The sequence below is a fragment of the Scardinius erythrophthalmus genome (assembly GCF_964197995.2).
Source record: "Scardinius erythrophthalmus genome assembly, chromosome: 12".
Classification (NCBI taxonomy): domain Eukaryota; kingdom Metazoa; phylum Chordata; class Actinopteri; order Cypriniformes; family Leuciscidae; genus Scardinius; species Scardinius erythrophthalmus.
Window position 1 is genome coordinate 39,624,422 of NC_138232.1, and position 18,447 is coordinate 39,642,868.

General features: G+C 38.5%; 1 protein-coding gene across 7 annotated transcripts in view; it reads right to left on the bottom strand.

Moving 5' to 3' along the window:
- Positions 1-6,595: 6,595 nt before the first annotated feature.
- LOC308699393 (transcription factor Sp5) overlaps positions 6,596-18,447 on the bottom strand; it is a 69,690-nt gene continuing 57,838 nt past the window's right edge. For 2 of the 7 annotated variants that reach the window (XM_081380175.1, XM_081380174.1), the window contains 4 exons: positions 14,323-14,510; positions 12,761-12,874; positions 9,379-9,525; positions 7,602-8,622 (listed from right to left, as the gene is read on the bottom strand). In XM_081380175.1, the coding sequence (XP_081236301.1) occupies positions 7,690-8,622; positions 9,379-9,411 (966 nt within the window). In that variant the 5' untranslated portion in view covers positions 9,412-9,525; positions 12,761-12,874; positions 14,323-14,510 and the 3' untranslated portion in view covers positions 7,602-7,689. Of the gene's footprint in view, positions 8,623-9,378; positions 9,526-12,715; positions 12,875-14,322; positions 14,511-18,447 lie in introns of all 7 variants that reach the window. The other 5 variants (XM_081380173.1, XM_081380170.1, XM_081380172.1 and 2 more) reach the window with 5 other exon arrangements.

Genomic DNA, 18,447 nt, shown 5'->3' on the forward strand with positions numbered 1-18,447 from the left:
AGCTCAAGCGTAATGCGTAACTTGAGAATGAACCTCATTGGTTCTTGCTGAAGCTCAAGCGTAATGCGTAACTTGAGAATGAACCTCATTGGTTCTTGCTGAAGCTCAAGCGTGATGCGTAACACGAGAATGAACCTCATTGGTTCTTGCTGAAGCTCAAGCTTGATGCGTAACTTGAGAATGAACCTCATTGGTTCTTGCTGAAGCTCAAGCGTAATGCGTAACTTGAGAATGAACCTCATTGGTTCTTGCTGAAGCTCAAGTGTGATGCGTAACACGAGAATGAACCTCATTGGTTCTTGCTGAAGCTCAAGCGTGATGCGTAACACGAGAATGAACCTCATTGGTTCTTGCTGAAGCTCAAGCGTGATGCGTAACACGAGAATGAACCTCATTGGTTCTTGCTGAAGCTCAAACGTGCTGCGTAACACGAGAATGAAACTCATTGGTTCTTGCTGAAGCTCAAGCGTGATGTGTAACACGAGAATGAACCTCATTGGTTCTTGCTGAAGCTCAAGCCTGATGCGTAACACGAGAATGAACCTCATTGGTTCTTGCTGAAGCTCAAGCGTGATGCGTAACACGAGAATGAACCTCATTGGTTCTTGCTGAAGCTCAAACGTGATGCGTAACACGAGAACGAACCTCATTGGTTCTTGCTGAAGCTCAAACGTGATGCGTAACACGAGAATGAACCTCATTGGTTCTTGCTGAAGCTCAAGCGTGATGCGTAACACGAGAATGAACCTCATTGGTTCTTGCTGAAGCTCAAGCGTGATGCGTAACACGAGAATGAACCTTATTGGTTCTTGCTGAAGCTCAAACGTGATGCGTAACACGAGAATGAACCTCATTGGTTCTTGCTGAAGCTCAAACGTGCTGCGTAACACAAGAATGAACCTCATTGGTTCTTGCTTAAGCTCAAACGTGCTGCGTAACACAAGAATGAACCTCATTGGTTCTTGCTGAAGCTCAAACGTGATGCGTAACACGAGAATGAACCTCATTGGTTCTTGCTGAAGCTCAAACGTGATGCGTAACTTGAGAATGAACCTCATTGGTTCTTGCTGAAGCTCAAACGTGATGCGTAACTTGAGAATGAACCTCATTGGTTCTTGCTGAAGCTCAAACGTGATGCGTAACACGAGAATGAACCTCATTGGTTCTTGCTGAAGCTCAAACGTGCTGCGTAACACAAGAATGAACCTCATTGGTTCTTGCTGAAGCTCAAACGTGCTGCGTAACACAAGAATGAACCTCATTGGTTCTTGCTGAAGCTCAAACGTGATGCGTAACACGAGAATGAACCTCATTGGTTCTTGCTGAAGCTCAAACGTGATGCGTAACTTGAGAATGAACCTCATTGGTTCTTGCTGAAGCTCAAACGTGATGCGTAACTTGAGAATGAACCTCATTGGTTCTTGCTGAAGCTCAAACGTGATGCGTAACTTGAGAATATACCTCATTGGTTCTTGCTGAAGCTCAAACGTGATGCGTAACACGAGAATGAACCTCATTGGTTTTTGCTGAAGCTCAAACGTGATGCGTAACTTGAGAATGAACCTCAATGGTTCTTGCTGAAGCTCAAACGTGATGCGTAACACGAGAATGAACCTCATTGGTTTTTGCTGAAGCTCAAACGTGATGCGTAACTTGAGAATGAACCTCATTGGTTTTTGCTGAAGCTCAAACGTGATGCGTAACACGAGAATGAACCTCATTGGTTCTTGCTGAAGCTCAAACGTGATGCGTAACACGAGAATGAACCTCATTGGTTTTTGCTGAAGCTCAAACGTGATGCGTAACACGAGAATGAACCTCATTGGTTTTTGCTGAAGCTCAAACGTGATGCGTAACTTGAGAATGAACCTCATTGGTTTTTGCTGAAGCTCAAACGTGATGCGTAACTTGAGAATGAACCTCATTGGTTTTTGCTGAAGCTCAAACGTGATGCGTAACTTGAGAATGAACCTCATTGGTTTTTGCTGAAGCTCAAACGTGATGCGTAACTTGAGAATGAACCTCATTGGTTTTTGCTGAAGCTCAAACGTGATGCGTAACTTGAGAATGAACCTCATTGGTTTTTGCTGAAGCTCAAACGTGATGCGTAACTTGAGAATGAACCTCAATGGTTTTTGCTGAAGCTCAAACGTGATGCGTAACACGAGAGTGAACCTCATTGGTTCTTGCTGAAGCTCAAACGTGATGCGTAACTTGAGAATGAACCTCATTGGTTTTTGCTGAAGCTCAAACGTGATGCGTAACACGAGAATGAACCTCATTGGTTTTTGCTGAAGCTCAAACGTGATGCGTAACTTGAGAATGAACCTCATTGGTTCTTGCTGAAGCTCAAACGTGATGCGTAACACGAGAGTGAACCTCATTGGTTCTTGCTGAAGCTCAAACGTGATGCGTAACTTGAGAATGAACCTCATTGGTTTTTGCTGAAGCTCAAACGTGATGCGTAACTTGAGAATGAACCTCATTGGTTCTTGCTGAAGCTCAAACGTGATGCGTAACTTGAGAATGAACCTCATTGGTTTTTGCTGAAGCTCAAACGTGATGCGTAACTTGAGAATGAACCTCAATGGTTCTTGCTGAAGCTCAAACGTGATGCGTAACACGAGAATGAACCTCATTGGTTCTTGCTGAAGCTCAAACGTGATGCGTAACTTGAGAATGAACCTCATTGGTTTTTGCTGAAGCTCAAACGTGATGCGTAACTTGAGAATGAACCTCAATGGTTCTTGCTGAAGCTCAAACGTGATGCGTAACACGAGAATGAACCTCATTGGTTCTTGCTGAAGCTCAAACGTGATGCGTAACTTGAGAATGAACCTCATTGGTTTTTGCTGAAGCTCAAACGTGATGCGTAACTTGAGAATGAACCTCATTGGTTTTTGCTGAAGCTCAAACGTGATGCGTAACTTGAGAATGAACCTCATTGGTTTTTGCTGAAGCTCAAACGTGATGCGTAACTTGAGAATGAACCTCAATGGTTTTTGCTGAAGCTCAAACGTGATGCGTAACTTGAGAATGAACCTCATTGGTTTTTGCTGAAGCTCAAACGTGACGCGTAACACGAGAATGAACCTCATTGGTTTTTGCTGAAGCTCAAACGTGATGCGTAACTTGAGAATGAACCTCATTGGTATTTGCTGAAGCTCAAACGTGATGCGTAACACGAGAGTGAACCTCATTGGTTCTTGCTGAAGCTCAAACGTGATGCGTAACACGAGAGTGAACCTCATTGGTTCTTGCTGAAGCTCAAACGTGATGCGTAACTTGAGAATGAACCTCATTGGTTCTTGCTGAAGCTCAAACGTGATGCGTAACTTGAGAATGAACCTCATTGGTTTTTGCTGAAGCTCAAACGTGATGCGTAACTTGAGAATGAACCTCAATGGTTCTTGCTGAAGCTCAAACGTGATGCGTAACACGAGAATGAACCTCATTGGTTCTTGCTGAAGCTCAAACGTGATGCGTAACTTGAGAATGAACCTCATTGGTTTTTGCTGAAGCTCAAACGTGATGCGTAACTTGAGAATGAACCTCAATGGTTCTTGCTGAAGCTCAAACGTGATGCGTAACACGAGAATGAACCTCATTGGTTCTTGCTGAAGCTCAAACGTGATGCGTAACTTGAGAATGAACCTCATTGGTTTTTGCTGAAGCTCAAACGTGATGCGTAACTTGAGAATGAACCTCATTGGTTTTTGCTGAAGCTCAAACGTGATGCGTAACACGAGAGTGAACCTCATTGGTTTTTGCTGAAGCTCAAACGTGATGCGTAACACGAGAGTGAACCTCATTGGTTCTTGTAGAACCACAAACGTGATGCGTAACTTGAGAATGAACCTCATTGGTTCTTGCTGAAGCTCAAACGTGCTGCGTAACACGAGAATGAACCTCATTGGTTCTTGCTGAAGCTCAAACGTGATGCGTAACTTGAGAATATACCTCATAGGTTCTTGCTGAAGCTCAAACGTGATGCGTAACACGAGAATGAACCTCATTGGTTCTTGCTGAAGCTCAAACGTGATGCGTAACACGAGAATGAACCTCATTGGTTCTTGTTGAAGCTCAAACGTGATGCGTAACACGAGAATGAACCTCATTGGTTCTTGCTGAAGCTCAAACGTGCTGCGTAACACGAGAATGAACCTCATTGGTTCTTGCTGAAGCTCAAGCGTGATGCGTAACACGAGAATGAACCTCATTGGTTCTTGCTGAAGCTCAAGCGTGATGCGTAACACGAGAATGAACCTCATTGGTTCTTGCTGAAGCTCAAGCGTGATGCGTAACACGAGAATGAACCTCATTGGTTCTTGCTGAAGCTCAAACGTGATGCGTAACACGAGAATGAACCTCATTGGTTCTTGCTGAAGCTCAAGCGTGATGCGTAACACGAGAATGAACCTCATTGGTTCTTGCTGAAGCTCAAGCGTGATGCGTAACACGAGAATGAACCTCATTGGTTCTTGCTGAAGCTCAAACGTGCTGCGTAACACGAGAATGAAACTCATTGGTTCTTGCTGAAGCTCAAGCGTGATGCGTAACACGAGAATGAACCTCATTGGTTTTTGCTGAAGCTCAAACGTGATGCGTAACTTGAGAATGAACCTCATTGGTTCTTGCTGAAGCTCAAACGTGATGCGTAACACGAGAATGAACCTCATTGGTTTTTGCTGAAGTTCAAACGTGATGCGTAACTTGAGAATGAACCTCAATGGTTTTTGCTGAAGTTCAAACGTGATGCGTAACACGAGAATGAACCTCATTGGTTCTTGCTGAAGCTCAAACGTGATGCGTAACTTGAGAATGAACCTCATTGGTTTTTGCTGAAGTTCAAACGTGATGCGTAACTTGAGAATGAACCTCATTGGTTCTTGCTGAAGCTCAAACGTGATGCGTAACTTGAGAATGAACCTCATTGGTTTTTGCTGAAGCTCAAACGTGATGCGTAACTTGAGAATGAACCTCAATGGTTCTTGCTGAAGCTCAAACGTGATGCGTAACTTGAGAATATACCTCATAGGTTCTTGCTGAAGCTCAAACGTGATGCGTAACACGAGAATGAACCTCATTGGTTCTTGCTGAAGCTCAAACGTGATGCGTAACACGAGAATGAACCTCATTGGTTCTTGTTGAAGCTCAAACGTGATGCGTAACACGAGAATGAACCTCATTGGTTCTTGCTGAAGCTCAAACGTGCTGCGTAACACGAGAATATACCTCATTGGTTCTTGCTTAAGCTCAAACCAGAGCCATAGAGAGAGAGAGTTGCGACAACGGAAGTTCAAAATGCTTAGTTGTCACGTGATTCGCGTAGACCTCAGATAGTTCCAGGAAGTGCTTCGGAATCAACTAGCATGCTTTAAAACACAAGTTTATTTGATTCAGATGTACTGATATACAATCTTATTCTTTAAACGTCTTAACTTTTAAAAGTGCATCACAAACGGTCTGTTCTACCGCGCTGTTTTTAATTCCGGGAACTATTGAGAGGCTCTACGAGCCGCCATTGCTGTAAAAAAAGCGTTCCACTGTTGTCAATGGAGTTGTCGCAACTCTCTCTCTATATGGCTCTGGCTCAAACGTGCTGCGTAACACGAGAACGAAGCTCATTGGTTCTTGCTGAAGCTCAAACGAGCTGTGTAACATTAGAATGAACCTTATTGGTTCTTGCATGTCAAGCAAATATGCTTGAGCTTCTGTTTACCACAAGTGATGTGTGACTTGAATGTTTATAAAAGCCTAAATTCAAAAATGTTGGAGTAAATAGCTCAAAAGATCTTAATTTATGTTCAGAAGATGAACGAAAGTCTTGTTTGTAACGTCACTAGGGAGAGTAATAAATAACAGGGTGAACTATCCCTTTCAGACTTGATGCAATGCCTGTAACTCAAGATTCTGTTGAATGTTTTAAGCCTTATTCACTTTCAGTCACATTCTATTGCATCGTTTACAGACAACACAGCGAATGTTTTAAATGTAAAAACGGGCATATTGACGGTTTGAAAAATAACGTAGAATAATTTATATAAAACATGTAACGTTAATAGATTAAAATGCCATACATGAGCGTCCTTAACTTACCTGTTCATCTGTGCTTTATTTTTATAGGATCTGTCGAATGTAACGTTAATCGAGAGCTGAACGGGTAATTGTAAAGTCTGTCATACAATTTAAGTTCTACAGTAACACTTTTCGGAAGTTTCTTTTGACTTTCTGAAGCCCTGTCGCAGTTTGAGAGGGCAAGCGCGCTGTTTCCACAGCAACTAGAGGCGTCACCTCAAAATAATCCGAGTGCAACTTTCTCCTTCCGGAACCAACCTCCTTTGGCAACACCGGCGTGCACTTGCTACATGTTTTACACAAAATTTAAGAGCATACAATCATGTATTCATTATTTAACAATAATAACGATAACCAACAATAAACATTATTATTAGGCTATTATACTTTTTGTTCCATGAGGATTTTAACTTCCAATTTAATAAAAAGAGGCTAAAATTGTGCATGTTCTAAATGATAAAATAGAGTAGTCAACATTAGATAAACATGTAATGTCTTTTTGAAAAACAAGGCAATTACCAATGAACATTTTTACTTAGGTTTTTGCCTGTACAATGACATCATATTGCATAGGGGAAACTTTGGCTGATTGCAACAATATGTTTTAATATTTCTTAGGGTCTGTATAGACAATTTTCTTACAATAGAGTAAAATACAAAAGCTTTGAACATTAATTTTAACAAATTTTAAACATGTTGTAACACATGTCTCCTACCATGCTTTTCTGCTATGTTAAAAACATTCTGAAACTATTTCTGAAACAGCAAAAAAGTAAAAGGTAACACATCAATGTGAAATTATTAAGGGATGCACGATATATCGGCAACCATATTGGTATCAATGATCAGTTTTAATGTTATTGTTATCGGTCTGATAAGAAAATCTGTCCGATATCTTAAAGTCTATAAATAATGGATTATTTCCTTCAGCTGAGACACATCAGATGCGCACTGTTCAAAATGATGGTTTGTAAATTGCTTGAAATATGATTGGAATCACTTCAAAAAGGAAAATGCTGAAAACTTAGATTTACCGGCCAATATATTGTTTGTTGGCATTCAAATATAAAGAAATATTGTTATCGGCATTGCCCAAAATAAATATAATTAATAAATTGTAGGCTATATATTTATCGTATAACATTTAAACACAACTGTGACAACTTGCCCCAATTGAATGCAACATCAAGGGCGATCCTTTGATGGATTCTGGGGTGGAGTTTGGAGTCCGATCCTATGAAATATTAATATATGAAGAGTTCAGATGCAAAAGCCTCTAAGTGCCATCTGACATTTTCTTATAGAATGATCATTTTAATCAAGCTTGTATATTTAAGTTCAGTAATTTCACTTAAATGACAATTAATAGGTGATTTTCATTGCCATTTAAGTGAAATTATTGAATTTAAATATATGAGCTTGATAAAAATGATCATTCTAGAAGAAAATTTCAGATGGCACTTAGAGGCTTTTGCATCTGAACTCTTCACATATATACACTGCTAGAGAAAATAAACCTCAGAGTAACTTTAACCCCAACATTTTATATTTAGTGAGATAGAAGTATAGCTCATTTGTGACAACAAGCCCTGCTCTCCCACTTTAAACAGTCTAAGACTTCTGTTGAAGGGTTTTGTTGATGTGATCCAGCATGGGATACAGTGGTCTGCTCTTCCTCATCAGGTGTGTCTTCAGGTGTTTGGCCAGATGGTCACTGCGCATGAAGCGTTTGTTGCAGTCCGGGCAGGTGAAGCGCTTTTCTCCAGTGTGTGTGCGCAGGTGTCTCTGGAGCTCGTCGGAGCGCGTGAAGCTCTTCCCGCAGAACATCCAGGTGCAAACGAACGGCCGCTCGCCTGTGTGTCCCCTCAGGTGTGCCTTCAGGTGCGACGTCTTTCTGTACACCTTCCCGCAGCCCGGCATGTGGCACACGTGCTGCTTTCTCCTGCCCGGCGCGTCCGTGCTCTTCTGGCAGTTTGGGCACATGCATCTCCGACTTTTCCGCGACTTGGAGTCTAGCAGGGTGGCGATTTGGGACTGGTACTGGCTGAGCTCCGGGTGACCCAGAACCCACCCGCGGGGGATCCGCTGAAAGTGATGTGTTGAGGAGTGATTGGCAACACCGGCGTCTTGTAGGGTCCACCATTGTATATCCTCCCGAGCCAAATGTCTCTGCGGATGATGCACAAGTCCAGTGTGTGTGGGAACGTAAGCTGACGTGGGAAGAGGAGCGTATGAGGAGGATGCTGACGGACAAGGCAACATCTTCAGCGGTGAGAAGTCATAGTGTTCAGCTGGAGGAGTCAGTGGCACGTCGTGGTGTGGGTTTAATGCGGTCTGGATGTGCTGTGACAGTCTCATGCCACAATCAGAGGAGAACGAGGCATGTGCGGAAGCATCACTTCTCCAGGGATGGAAGAGCTTGGGTGGGGAACCTTCATATATGGATCCGGATGCACAGGAATGGCCGATGCGATTGCAGGTGTCTTCCAGCAACATCAAGGGCGATCCTTTGATGGATTCTGGGGTGGAGTTTGGAGTCCGATCCTATGAAATATCAATACATATAATTTATGCTCTCTAATTCAGTCCTGTTTCTGGCACATTTATGATGTCTCCCTTATTTAAAGGGATAGTTCACCCAAAAAAATGAAAATTTGTTGTTAATTTACTCACCCTCAGGCCATCCAAAGATGTAGATGACTTTATTTCTTCAGTAGAACAGTAAAGAAGATTTTTAATTCGTGGTCCTCTATGATTCATATAATGGAAGTCAATGGGTGCCGTCACATTCAGATTAATAAAACATATGCAGACAAAACTAAATTAATACCCGTGGCTCCTGAGGATACATTAAGGACTTAAGCTTACTTATTGTATTTTGTTTAATGTGTTTATACTTTGTATACTGCATGGTTTCTTTTTATATGTTCAATGATTTATTGGTGCAACTCACTTTGCTTTTAAATGTGCTTAGAAATAAATTTTGACTTGACTTAAGAAGTGAAACGATCAGTCTATGCAAGAAACTGAACATAGAGGACCACAATTTCAGCTTAAAAATCTTCTTTACTGTTCCACTGAAGTAAAAGTCGCCTACATCTTGGATGGCCTGAGGGAGAGTAAATTAAAAGTAAATTTTCATTTTTGGGTGAACTATCCCTTTAAAGAGATTTAGGGAGTGAGAACCAAAGTGAATGCTTATAGCCTGATAACGAAAGCCTCCCAAATCAGCATGCAAGCAAAAGACATCAAAATGACAAGTTTGACACAATTCATATCAGAGAAAATCTTTTAACGCACCTGAAGGAAAGCTTGCAGTGGGTCATTGCGCATTATGGCGTCCGCAGTTATGCCACACCAATGAAGACTTCTCGATCTGGATCCCCTGTAACTGTGTTTGGCACCGGTGCGCCTCTTTAATGCCGTGCAACAACACACGGGATAATCCTGTAGCAAAGTGAACACACTGGCATCATTTCATTGAGTTTGATCAGAACTCCAGCCAGTCAGAATGAAGCGTTTTGCCTTTGAAGATTACCGCTGCCCAATCATCACAGAATAACGAAGAGCTCAAGTCCTTTGAGTGTTTGCTGCTTTGGATAATAAAAGAATTGATTATTTGGAGGGTGAGATGGGGAGAGATGAAGGAGGTGCAATTAATTCTTATGGATTAAGTGAATGGATCAAAGAAATAATAAAAAGATGGGGGTGTATGCCACTAAAGAGAGATTTAAACGCTCAGTAATTGTTGCTTATGTCTATGAGGCTGTATAGAAATGTATACTTTGGGTACTGCATATTAGTTAGATAAAGTTAATCCACAGGGTTTCACGGTTGAAAAATTGACTTGTCAAACATATAAAACAAAGGTTTGATACACATTGCACACACAACTTAACTTTAATATAGTATTTATTTTATTCAGATGTTGTTAATTGTTTTCTCCAAGTATTTTTGTGAAAGTATGAATTTTTATGAAGATTTTTAGACTTTAATGATATTAAAAGGAACAGCATGGAAACCTGCCGACCCATTGAGAGCGAAGGAGGCAGCGTGTGGGAGGCTCAATACCTCTTGAAGTGCTTACAAGGGTGTCTAGAACTAGAGCAACATCTGTGGCTTTCCACAACAAAGCAGAACTCTGTTCCCTCAGCGCACACAGCTTTGAAGTCTCATGAAGACAGAAAGCAGCCATTGTTCTCCCAGGCCTACATGAAGGCCCTCCAACTTGGGTCTCTTTAGTTTAAAAGTTTCCCCCAGTAATGTGATAGTTCTCTCCGGTTTCCCTTGGTGAACCTTTGAGGTGAAGCCTGGTTTTGTGTTTAAAAGCCAGAGTCGTTTAGCCCTGGGTTATGAACTGTGGTCGTTAGTGTGTGTGTGTGTGTGTGTGTGGTATGATTTGCACGTCCTGCTTAAAGGTGTGTGTACGGTCACTTTGGACTGTAAAGCCAGTTGACCTCAGATGTTTCATCATATCTCTCCAAGACTAAATGATTGAGCTATGCTACACATGTTAATTATATAACTCTATAATTTTAACGTGTCAACATATAGGTCTTCGATTTTTTTTTCACCTAAGAAGTATTAGGAGAAAACTCAGAGATAAAGTTCGTAAGTTTAGATGCTTGAATGAGAACTCAACCTCTGAGCAATACAAAACTTCCTCTGTATTTTTATAAAAAATTCAGCAATTTAATTTCCAACTAAATTTAATTCATTTTCTCACGCCCTTTATTTAAATATGATTTATTAAATTTGCAGTCACACAATCAAAGTGACAAAAAATAAGAATATTAGGACTTCTTGTCAATATTAAAATAATTGTGCAAAGTAAATAAATAAACATCAAAATATACATAAAATCTTAGAACTGATTGTCAATATCAAAATAACTAATTGTGATTCAGTTCCTCAGAGAAATAAAATAGTCACGTCACCTTTATTTCCTCAGCTATTGAAGCTGGTTTCCACCACATAATAAAACAATTTAAAAGATAATGCATTACAAGATATAAACTCGCAATTGTGAGTTATAAAGATTTAAATTCGCAATTGCTTGTTATAAAGTCGGAATTGTGAGAAAAAAAGTCAGAATTGCGATTTATATCACACAATTCTAACTTTCTAACTTGCAATTGCGACTTTAAATAACATAATTCTGAGAAAAGTCAGAATTGTGAGATAAAAAGTCGTAATTACCTTTTTTATTTTTTATTCTGTGGCGGAAACAAGCTTCCATAATGATCGCTTTATGCAACAGAGATCGTTTCAAAGCAGCTTTACAGAAAATGACGATTGAGTGATGCAAACAGAATTAAATTCTGCTCTAAAAAGACAACAGTGTCATTATTTAGCTGAGGTTCAGAGTTGATTCAGATTGGATCAATAACTGTGTAAAGTTCATCAATTATACAATGAGTTCAATTCAGGTATAAAGCAGCTCTGCAGAAAACAGTTCAGCTCTCAATAGTGTCGGTGCAGTCAAATCAATAATACTGCTGAATATTATAATGTGTGTAATGTGTGACTCAAAGAGCAATAGAAATGTTCAGATATGCTTTGAAGTGTGAATCTCTAAAATCAGAACCAAACTCAACCTATATGCAGGAAAGTTGAAACAGAAATATTCAACCCTGGGCCATTTAGTCTACCTAAAGATGAAACACACATGGAAACGTCATGTTTTTAAACACTATAAAACAAATTTCATATGTAACCTTATTCATATGTAATAAGGGGGGAAGCATCTGGTTATTGGAGGGCTAGACGGTTTACAACGTGTCTTTCTTTATTGCAAATGTTGGAATTCTCTTGGCATGACAATTAAAAATAAAAGAGTGTGTTATCGGGGTCAGAAGAGGCTGGGGAGGAAGATGCCTGTTAATAGAACCAGAACGCTTCCAACAAGCACTCCAGGGTGTGAGAGCGACCCATTTTACATCGGACCTTTCCTTTGAGGGACACTGAGAGAGACGCAAGAAAGAGGGAACGAGAGAGAGAGAGAGAGAGAGAGAGAGAGAGAGAGAGAGAGAGAGAGAGAGAGAGAGAGAGAGAGAGAGAGAGAGAGAGAGAGAGAGAGAGAGAGAGAGAGAGAGAGAGAGAGAGAGAGAGAGAGAGAGAGAGGAATGATAACATTGAGTCTAGTCGGTAATTATATGGTAATTATTAGAGCAGATCGGACACAGACCAATCAGAAGAGTTCTGGGGTAATTAGCTTCATTTGTGTGAGCGGCATTTATAATATATTGCCTGTGATACTACTATGATATGACCACCGGTCAAGTGTCTTTAACGACTATAGATGAAGATTTACATTAATCATTTGATACAATGCACTCATATGTTTTAACATTGTACTTACATTTAAAGATAGGCCACCTGCATGTAATTATATCTGTTATTAATAACTGTAATTCCATCAATAATACCACCAAACCTGTCCCTAAACATACCCTTTAAATCAGCATAGTGTAGTGATAGAGAACTGGGCTGCGATTACAGACGGTGTGTAAATGAGGTTGTTCAGTTTCTGACAGAAGACGCTGCTCAGCTAATGATGTCTGAACCGGTTTTGATGAGCACATTTCCAATTCCCCAGAAAGCACATCAAAGTCACAATCATTGTTAATTACAGTACCAGCCATGGCCTTCAACAGAGTTGCAGTGCTGCTTTTCCACATGCCTTCACTGAGATGATGTGCAGATGGTGGAAGAGCTGAAACCTGCATCTGCAGACCGTTCCTTCATTTTCTGGGCTGATTTTGTCTGGGAATCTGGGAAATCCTACAGATTTAAACTGGGAGCATAAAGAGATGAGAGCATTACATTTTTATTAGTAACTGAAAACAATCAAATAAACTAAAATATTACAATAAATGACCATACATGGGGAAGGCAATGTTTTGCGTAAGGAAGGATCAATGACGGACTGGACTGTTGTTTTGGTAATATTATTAAATATCAAAATTAATATTAAATAAATTAAAATAACTGTTTCCTATTTGAATATAAAGTCAAATGTAATTTATTCCTGTGATCAAAGCTGAATTTTCAGCATCATTACTCCAGTCTTCAGTGTCACATGGTCCTTCAGAAATCATTCTAATAATATGATGATTTGAAGAAACATTTCTGATTATTATCAATGTTAAAAAAAAAGTGCTTGTGGAAACCAATTTATATTTTGATATAAATATTTTTCTTTACTGTCACTTTTGACCATTTTAATGCATCCTTGCTAAATAAAAGTTAGAATTTCTTTCACACAAAAATTGAAAGCTTATGTGAAAATTACAACCTCTAATCTGAATAGTTGATCAGTTTTTTTTCCATGTCAGTTGATTATTTTCACAGATATCAGATCAATCTGTGGTTTAGTACTTCAGATGTTGGTCATGCAATCTCATAGGATAAACTTTAAAAGTCTACCTATGTGAGACTAGTAGTCATTTAGCAGACACTTATCCAAACTAACTCAACAGTAAATTGAATGGTCAGTAAGGTGGCGTCGAGTGTCTTCACTGTAAAAAAAAAATATTTTCATGATTTGTTATCATAACTTTTTATCTTTTGTCAAATCAGCTTAGATAATTAATGTGGTTAATAGCATAATATTTTGAGTTTCTATTAATTAACTCATTGTATTTACTCAAATATTTTATTTCAATGAACTCAATATTTAAAGGCAACCAGGTAACTTTCTTTTTTAAGTTAAACCAACAATAATGGTTTGCAGTTTTTCTCAAGGGCACAATATTCATTTGATTGGAGCAACACTGTCCAAAATTAACAGCTTTTTTTTTTGTTTTGTTTTGCATAATTACTGGAAATGTCCTAATTTTGAAGCCAACATGACAGTAAAAGTGATATGTACATGAATAGAAATGAGTAACGAGAATCTAAATCTTTCTTTAAAAGTAACAGCTCGTTCCTCTGAAACGACATCAACCCATTCATGCGCAGCAGGAAAAGCTAAACTGTCTCTTTCTAACTTTTAAGGCATCTTGGATAAAGTTTTGTCAGCTGGTTTAAACATGTTTGCTTGAAGATTTACTTCAGCGGATGACGTCTGCATTCAGAGGCTGATCAAACTTGTGCAACAGCATCTGCACTTTCTGTCAAAGAGAGGCGCTTATGGCGACAGAACTGAGGAACATCCAGGAAAACGACAGAGAATATCCCTCCTATCTCACCGACAGGTGAGGGACATTCAGAGGAACTCTGTGTGTGTTGGCAGAAGATTACCTGCGCGCAAATCTGACGGCGTTTGACGATAAGCACTCAGGCACTGGATCCTGTTAACATGTCTCTGTGATGCTAAGAAGATTCCCCAAACGACAAAGACTGTGGTTCCTTTCATCTGGTTTTAAGTTGGTCTCCACAGATCTGTTTCCCTGAGCCAGGTATTTAGTCGCCATCGCTGGTCAAATAACCTAAAAGTTGACCAAAAGATGAATTGTAAGTAGAGCGCTGGATGATTGTGCGCTAGCATTGAAATCCAGGACTTGGTGGCTTTGCAGATTAATAACATGCATGCAAACTCAACAAGAAGGACAGACTGTCTTCTGCTGTCTTCAGCATCCAGTCCAAATCATTCAATCTGCTGTTCAGGTTAGTGTTAATAACCGATGATAGAGACATGCAGAAAATGACTTTCACTCCATTATAAAATAATTGGAACATTCTTTAAACTTTAAGAATATTATTTGGACCCTTTTTACAGCGGGTCGAAGGACAAGTAAAACATATAATTCCATTTTTCTAGTTTTTCGCACAAATTCTTAGTTTGGTGGATTTTTGTTGATAAAACTTTAAAATCCCCAAATTGCGTTGGCTAAAATGAGAAAGTGTCTGTCTATCGTAAAAACACGCTAGTATAACCTAACCTAATAATTCCGACCATATTGTTAAGATTTCACATTCTATGAAGTTTGTCCACCCTGTTACATGACATTTTTTTACAAAAGGAAGGGCGTTTTAGGCTTATATGAAGCCAATTATTAGCTAGGAAAGAATAACATGCTAGCAGAAGATTTACATTTCTGAAGAATTTTAATAAAATATATTTAAAAAAAAACAAACAAACATTTTCATCTCCAGTATAAACTGACACAACAAGCTGGACATGTTAAGTTTTACGCTTTAGATACGTCTTCTAAAAATGAGGAAAAGATTCTTACTTTGTTCTTGGAGTTGCTTTTCCTCCAATGAAATGATGTCACTTCTAGCAAGTCATGTGATTTAGGGGTAACTAAAGATTTTAAGTAAGATTTTACAGGGTAACTGGTACCAATATAACAGGCTGGGTGAACTGGAGTTTCAGGGACACTAACTAATTCAATGGTTTACACATAAAATAAATAAATAGGTATCATAATAAATTCTATTTTATGTCAAAGAGAATAAGTAAATGTATATGCTAATACTCAAAGACTTTCATTGTGAGTCAACTATTTCACATTTACAACATATCTCCCAAAATCTCACATTCGCCGTCTGGGTAATATTGTTAAAGTCACCATGAACTGCAAACTATATCCATCCGATCAATTCCCCATGGACAAAATCAAGATACGCCCTACATTTTTTCCTGTTTCCTTTGGATATATACGTCACAATAAGGTAAGAAAAGACTATTGCGATGTCCGTTTCATGCTGACTTTAATACCCACAATATTCAGGATTTCCTCATGACAACCTTGTCAAGCTTCTCCCTTCACCACTTCTACACTCTGAAACCTACAACTCCCAAAACCCTCATAAAACATGAACAAACAAACAAACAAACAAACATGAAAGTGCATTCCAGCATCCATGAGATAACGATTTCATTAAATAACCCACTTCAGCTTATCTAGGCTAAGTAGGCTTTTCGCATGTTTCTAAACAAACCGCCTCTTGAATTAAATATCAGTCAAACATCAGCACAACTCGACATATTTGTCACAAAACAATGATTTTTAATTCATTGTGATCTCAAAACATCTTCGACTTGTTTCACATGAGCTCAATAGTTTGATTTAATGTAAATGCACAAAAATGTTTTGTTTTCTAGGACAATTGCACATTTAAAGAGGTATTTAAATGCTTTCCAGTTTCATTCTTACTTATGACACTGAACTGACAAATAAAACAATAGCCTACATTGGAGCTCCATATTTCAGCATTCGCTCTTTTTCTGTCTCTTTTCGGATGTGCACACACTCCCTCTCTCTAATTCAGCATGAGATTACCCTTCATCATCCATTAACCCTGACTTTCCCGCGAGACTGAGAGGTTAAGGTTCCCGAGAGCCTCTTGGGGAATCACATTCTCTATTCATTTTCTGTCTCTCGGGAGAGCTGCTTGTTTTCTGCCCTCCAGCCAATCACAGCGCTGCTTCTGAATTGACTGTCAATTCATTGTCTATTTTGTCCCTATCTGAATATCATTTGAAAGCTCATTGACACAGAGTCCATTTTGGATGAAAGTTATAGTTACTTCTAAAAGTGCCTGAATATACACCCGGTGATAAAGAAGAAACGATGGGATCAATAGTCCTCCCATCTCTAATCCACATTTTTATCTTGTTCTCTACGGTTCATTAACTTCTGAAATGGAGAAATGTCACTAAACTTCATCTACAGAGTCTTTTCATATTTTTTTCCACTGTTAAAGAGATGAAAAACACAAGGTAACTTCAAGTCTGCCTCCTAGACACTGAATAATACTACAATCAGTAATAAAGACATTCTTCACTCAGTACAAAATAATTCAAAGCACATTATTAAAACTTATAAAATAATTGTATGATTCAGTGGAGTGAGAGAAGAGAGATGCTGTGTATAAACACAAGTATATTAATTTAATTAACTCCCTCCTCATGAATTTGCACTGTGTGTGCATAATGTACGCTGGGGTTAAAAAGTCCACATTAAAAAAAGTATCATCCTTTGGTAACTTATAATTATGACATACAAATGTATAACTATGACGAAATTATGAGATCCTAAGTCCTAATCATGATAAGCCATAATGATAAAATCTCAAAATTATGAGATGTTAAGTCATAATCCTGAAATATAACCTCAAAATGATGAGATATTGTCATAATCATGAGATAAAAACTCAAAATTATGAAGTCAATCATGAGATTAAACCTTAAAATTGACATACTAAATCCTATAGAAACTCAAAATGATTAGATACTACGTCATAATCACGAGATAAAACCTCAAAATAATTAGATACTAAGTCATAATAATGAGATAAAAACACAAAATTATGAGATACTAAATCATAATTATGACAAAATTCGAAATTATGAGATAATAAAATCATTGACATCAATACATTGATAAAAAAAATTATTAATTATGACCTAAATTCATAATTGTGTCATAATTTAGATTTTTTTTAATCTATTTTATGACTTGGCATCTCATCATTTTGACTTTTCGTGTCATAATTTTGACCTTTTATTCTCATAATGACTTAGTATCTCATTATTTCAATTTTTTGCTATAATTATGACATTATTTCATGAAGTTTTTATCTCATAATCATTACATCATCTCATAACTTTTGTCAAAATTATGAAGTCAATCATGAGGTTAAACCTTAAAATTGACATACTAAATCCTATAGAAAATCAAAATGATTAGATACCACATCATAATCATGAGATAAAACCTCCAAATAAGATACTAAATCATAATTATGATTAAAACACAAAATTATGAGATACTAAATCATAATTATGACAAAATTAGAAATTATGAGATAATAAAATCATTGACATCAGTACATACATTTTCTTTCTTAATTATGACAAAAATTCATCATAATTGTGTCATAATTTAGATTTTTTTATCTATCTTTATATATAATAACTTGGCATCTCATCATTTTGACTTTTCGTGCATGTCAAAATTTTGACCTATAATCATCATCATCAATCGGCTGCGAACAGGGTAGGTTGACAGTCGGTCACTAATTTTGTCCATTCCTTGCGATTGCTGGCAACTTCTCGTAGTTCGCTCACTGTTGCTGGTACGTTCTTATTGATGAGTTCGCCGATATATTGATGGTATAGCCTTCGCGCTCTACCTCGAGTTCTTTTGCCATGCCGTTGTTGTGGCGCGTACAAGACATACTTATTGATCAAGTCGCTCTCATGTCTTCTTAGGCAGTGTCCTACAAATCTTAGCTGTCTCTGTTGTACTTGAAGAACGAGTGGGTTGCGGCCGACTCTTTCATAAATCACTTTATTGCTTTCCTTGTCCAGTCGCTTTATGCCAAGCATGATTCTATAGCAGTTGGTGGCAAAACTGTTGAGTTGGTCTCTAAGTTTGCTGTTAAGGATCCAGCTCTCACAACCATAGAGCAGGA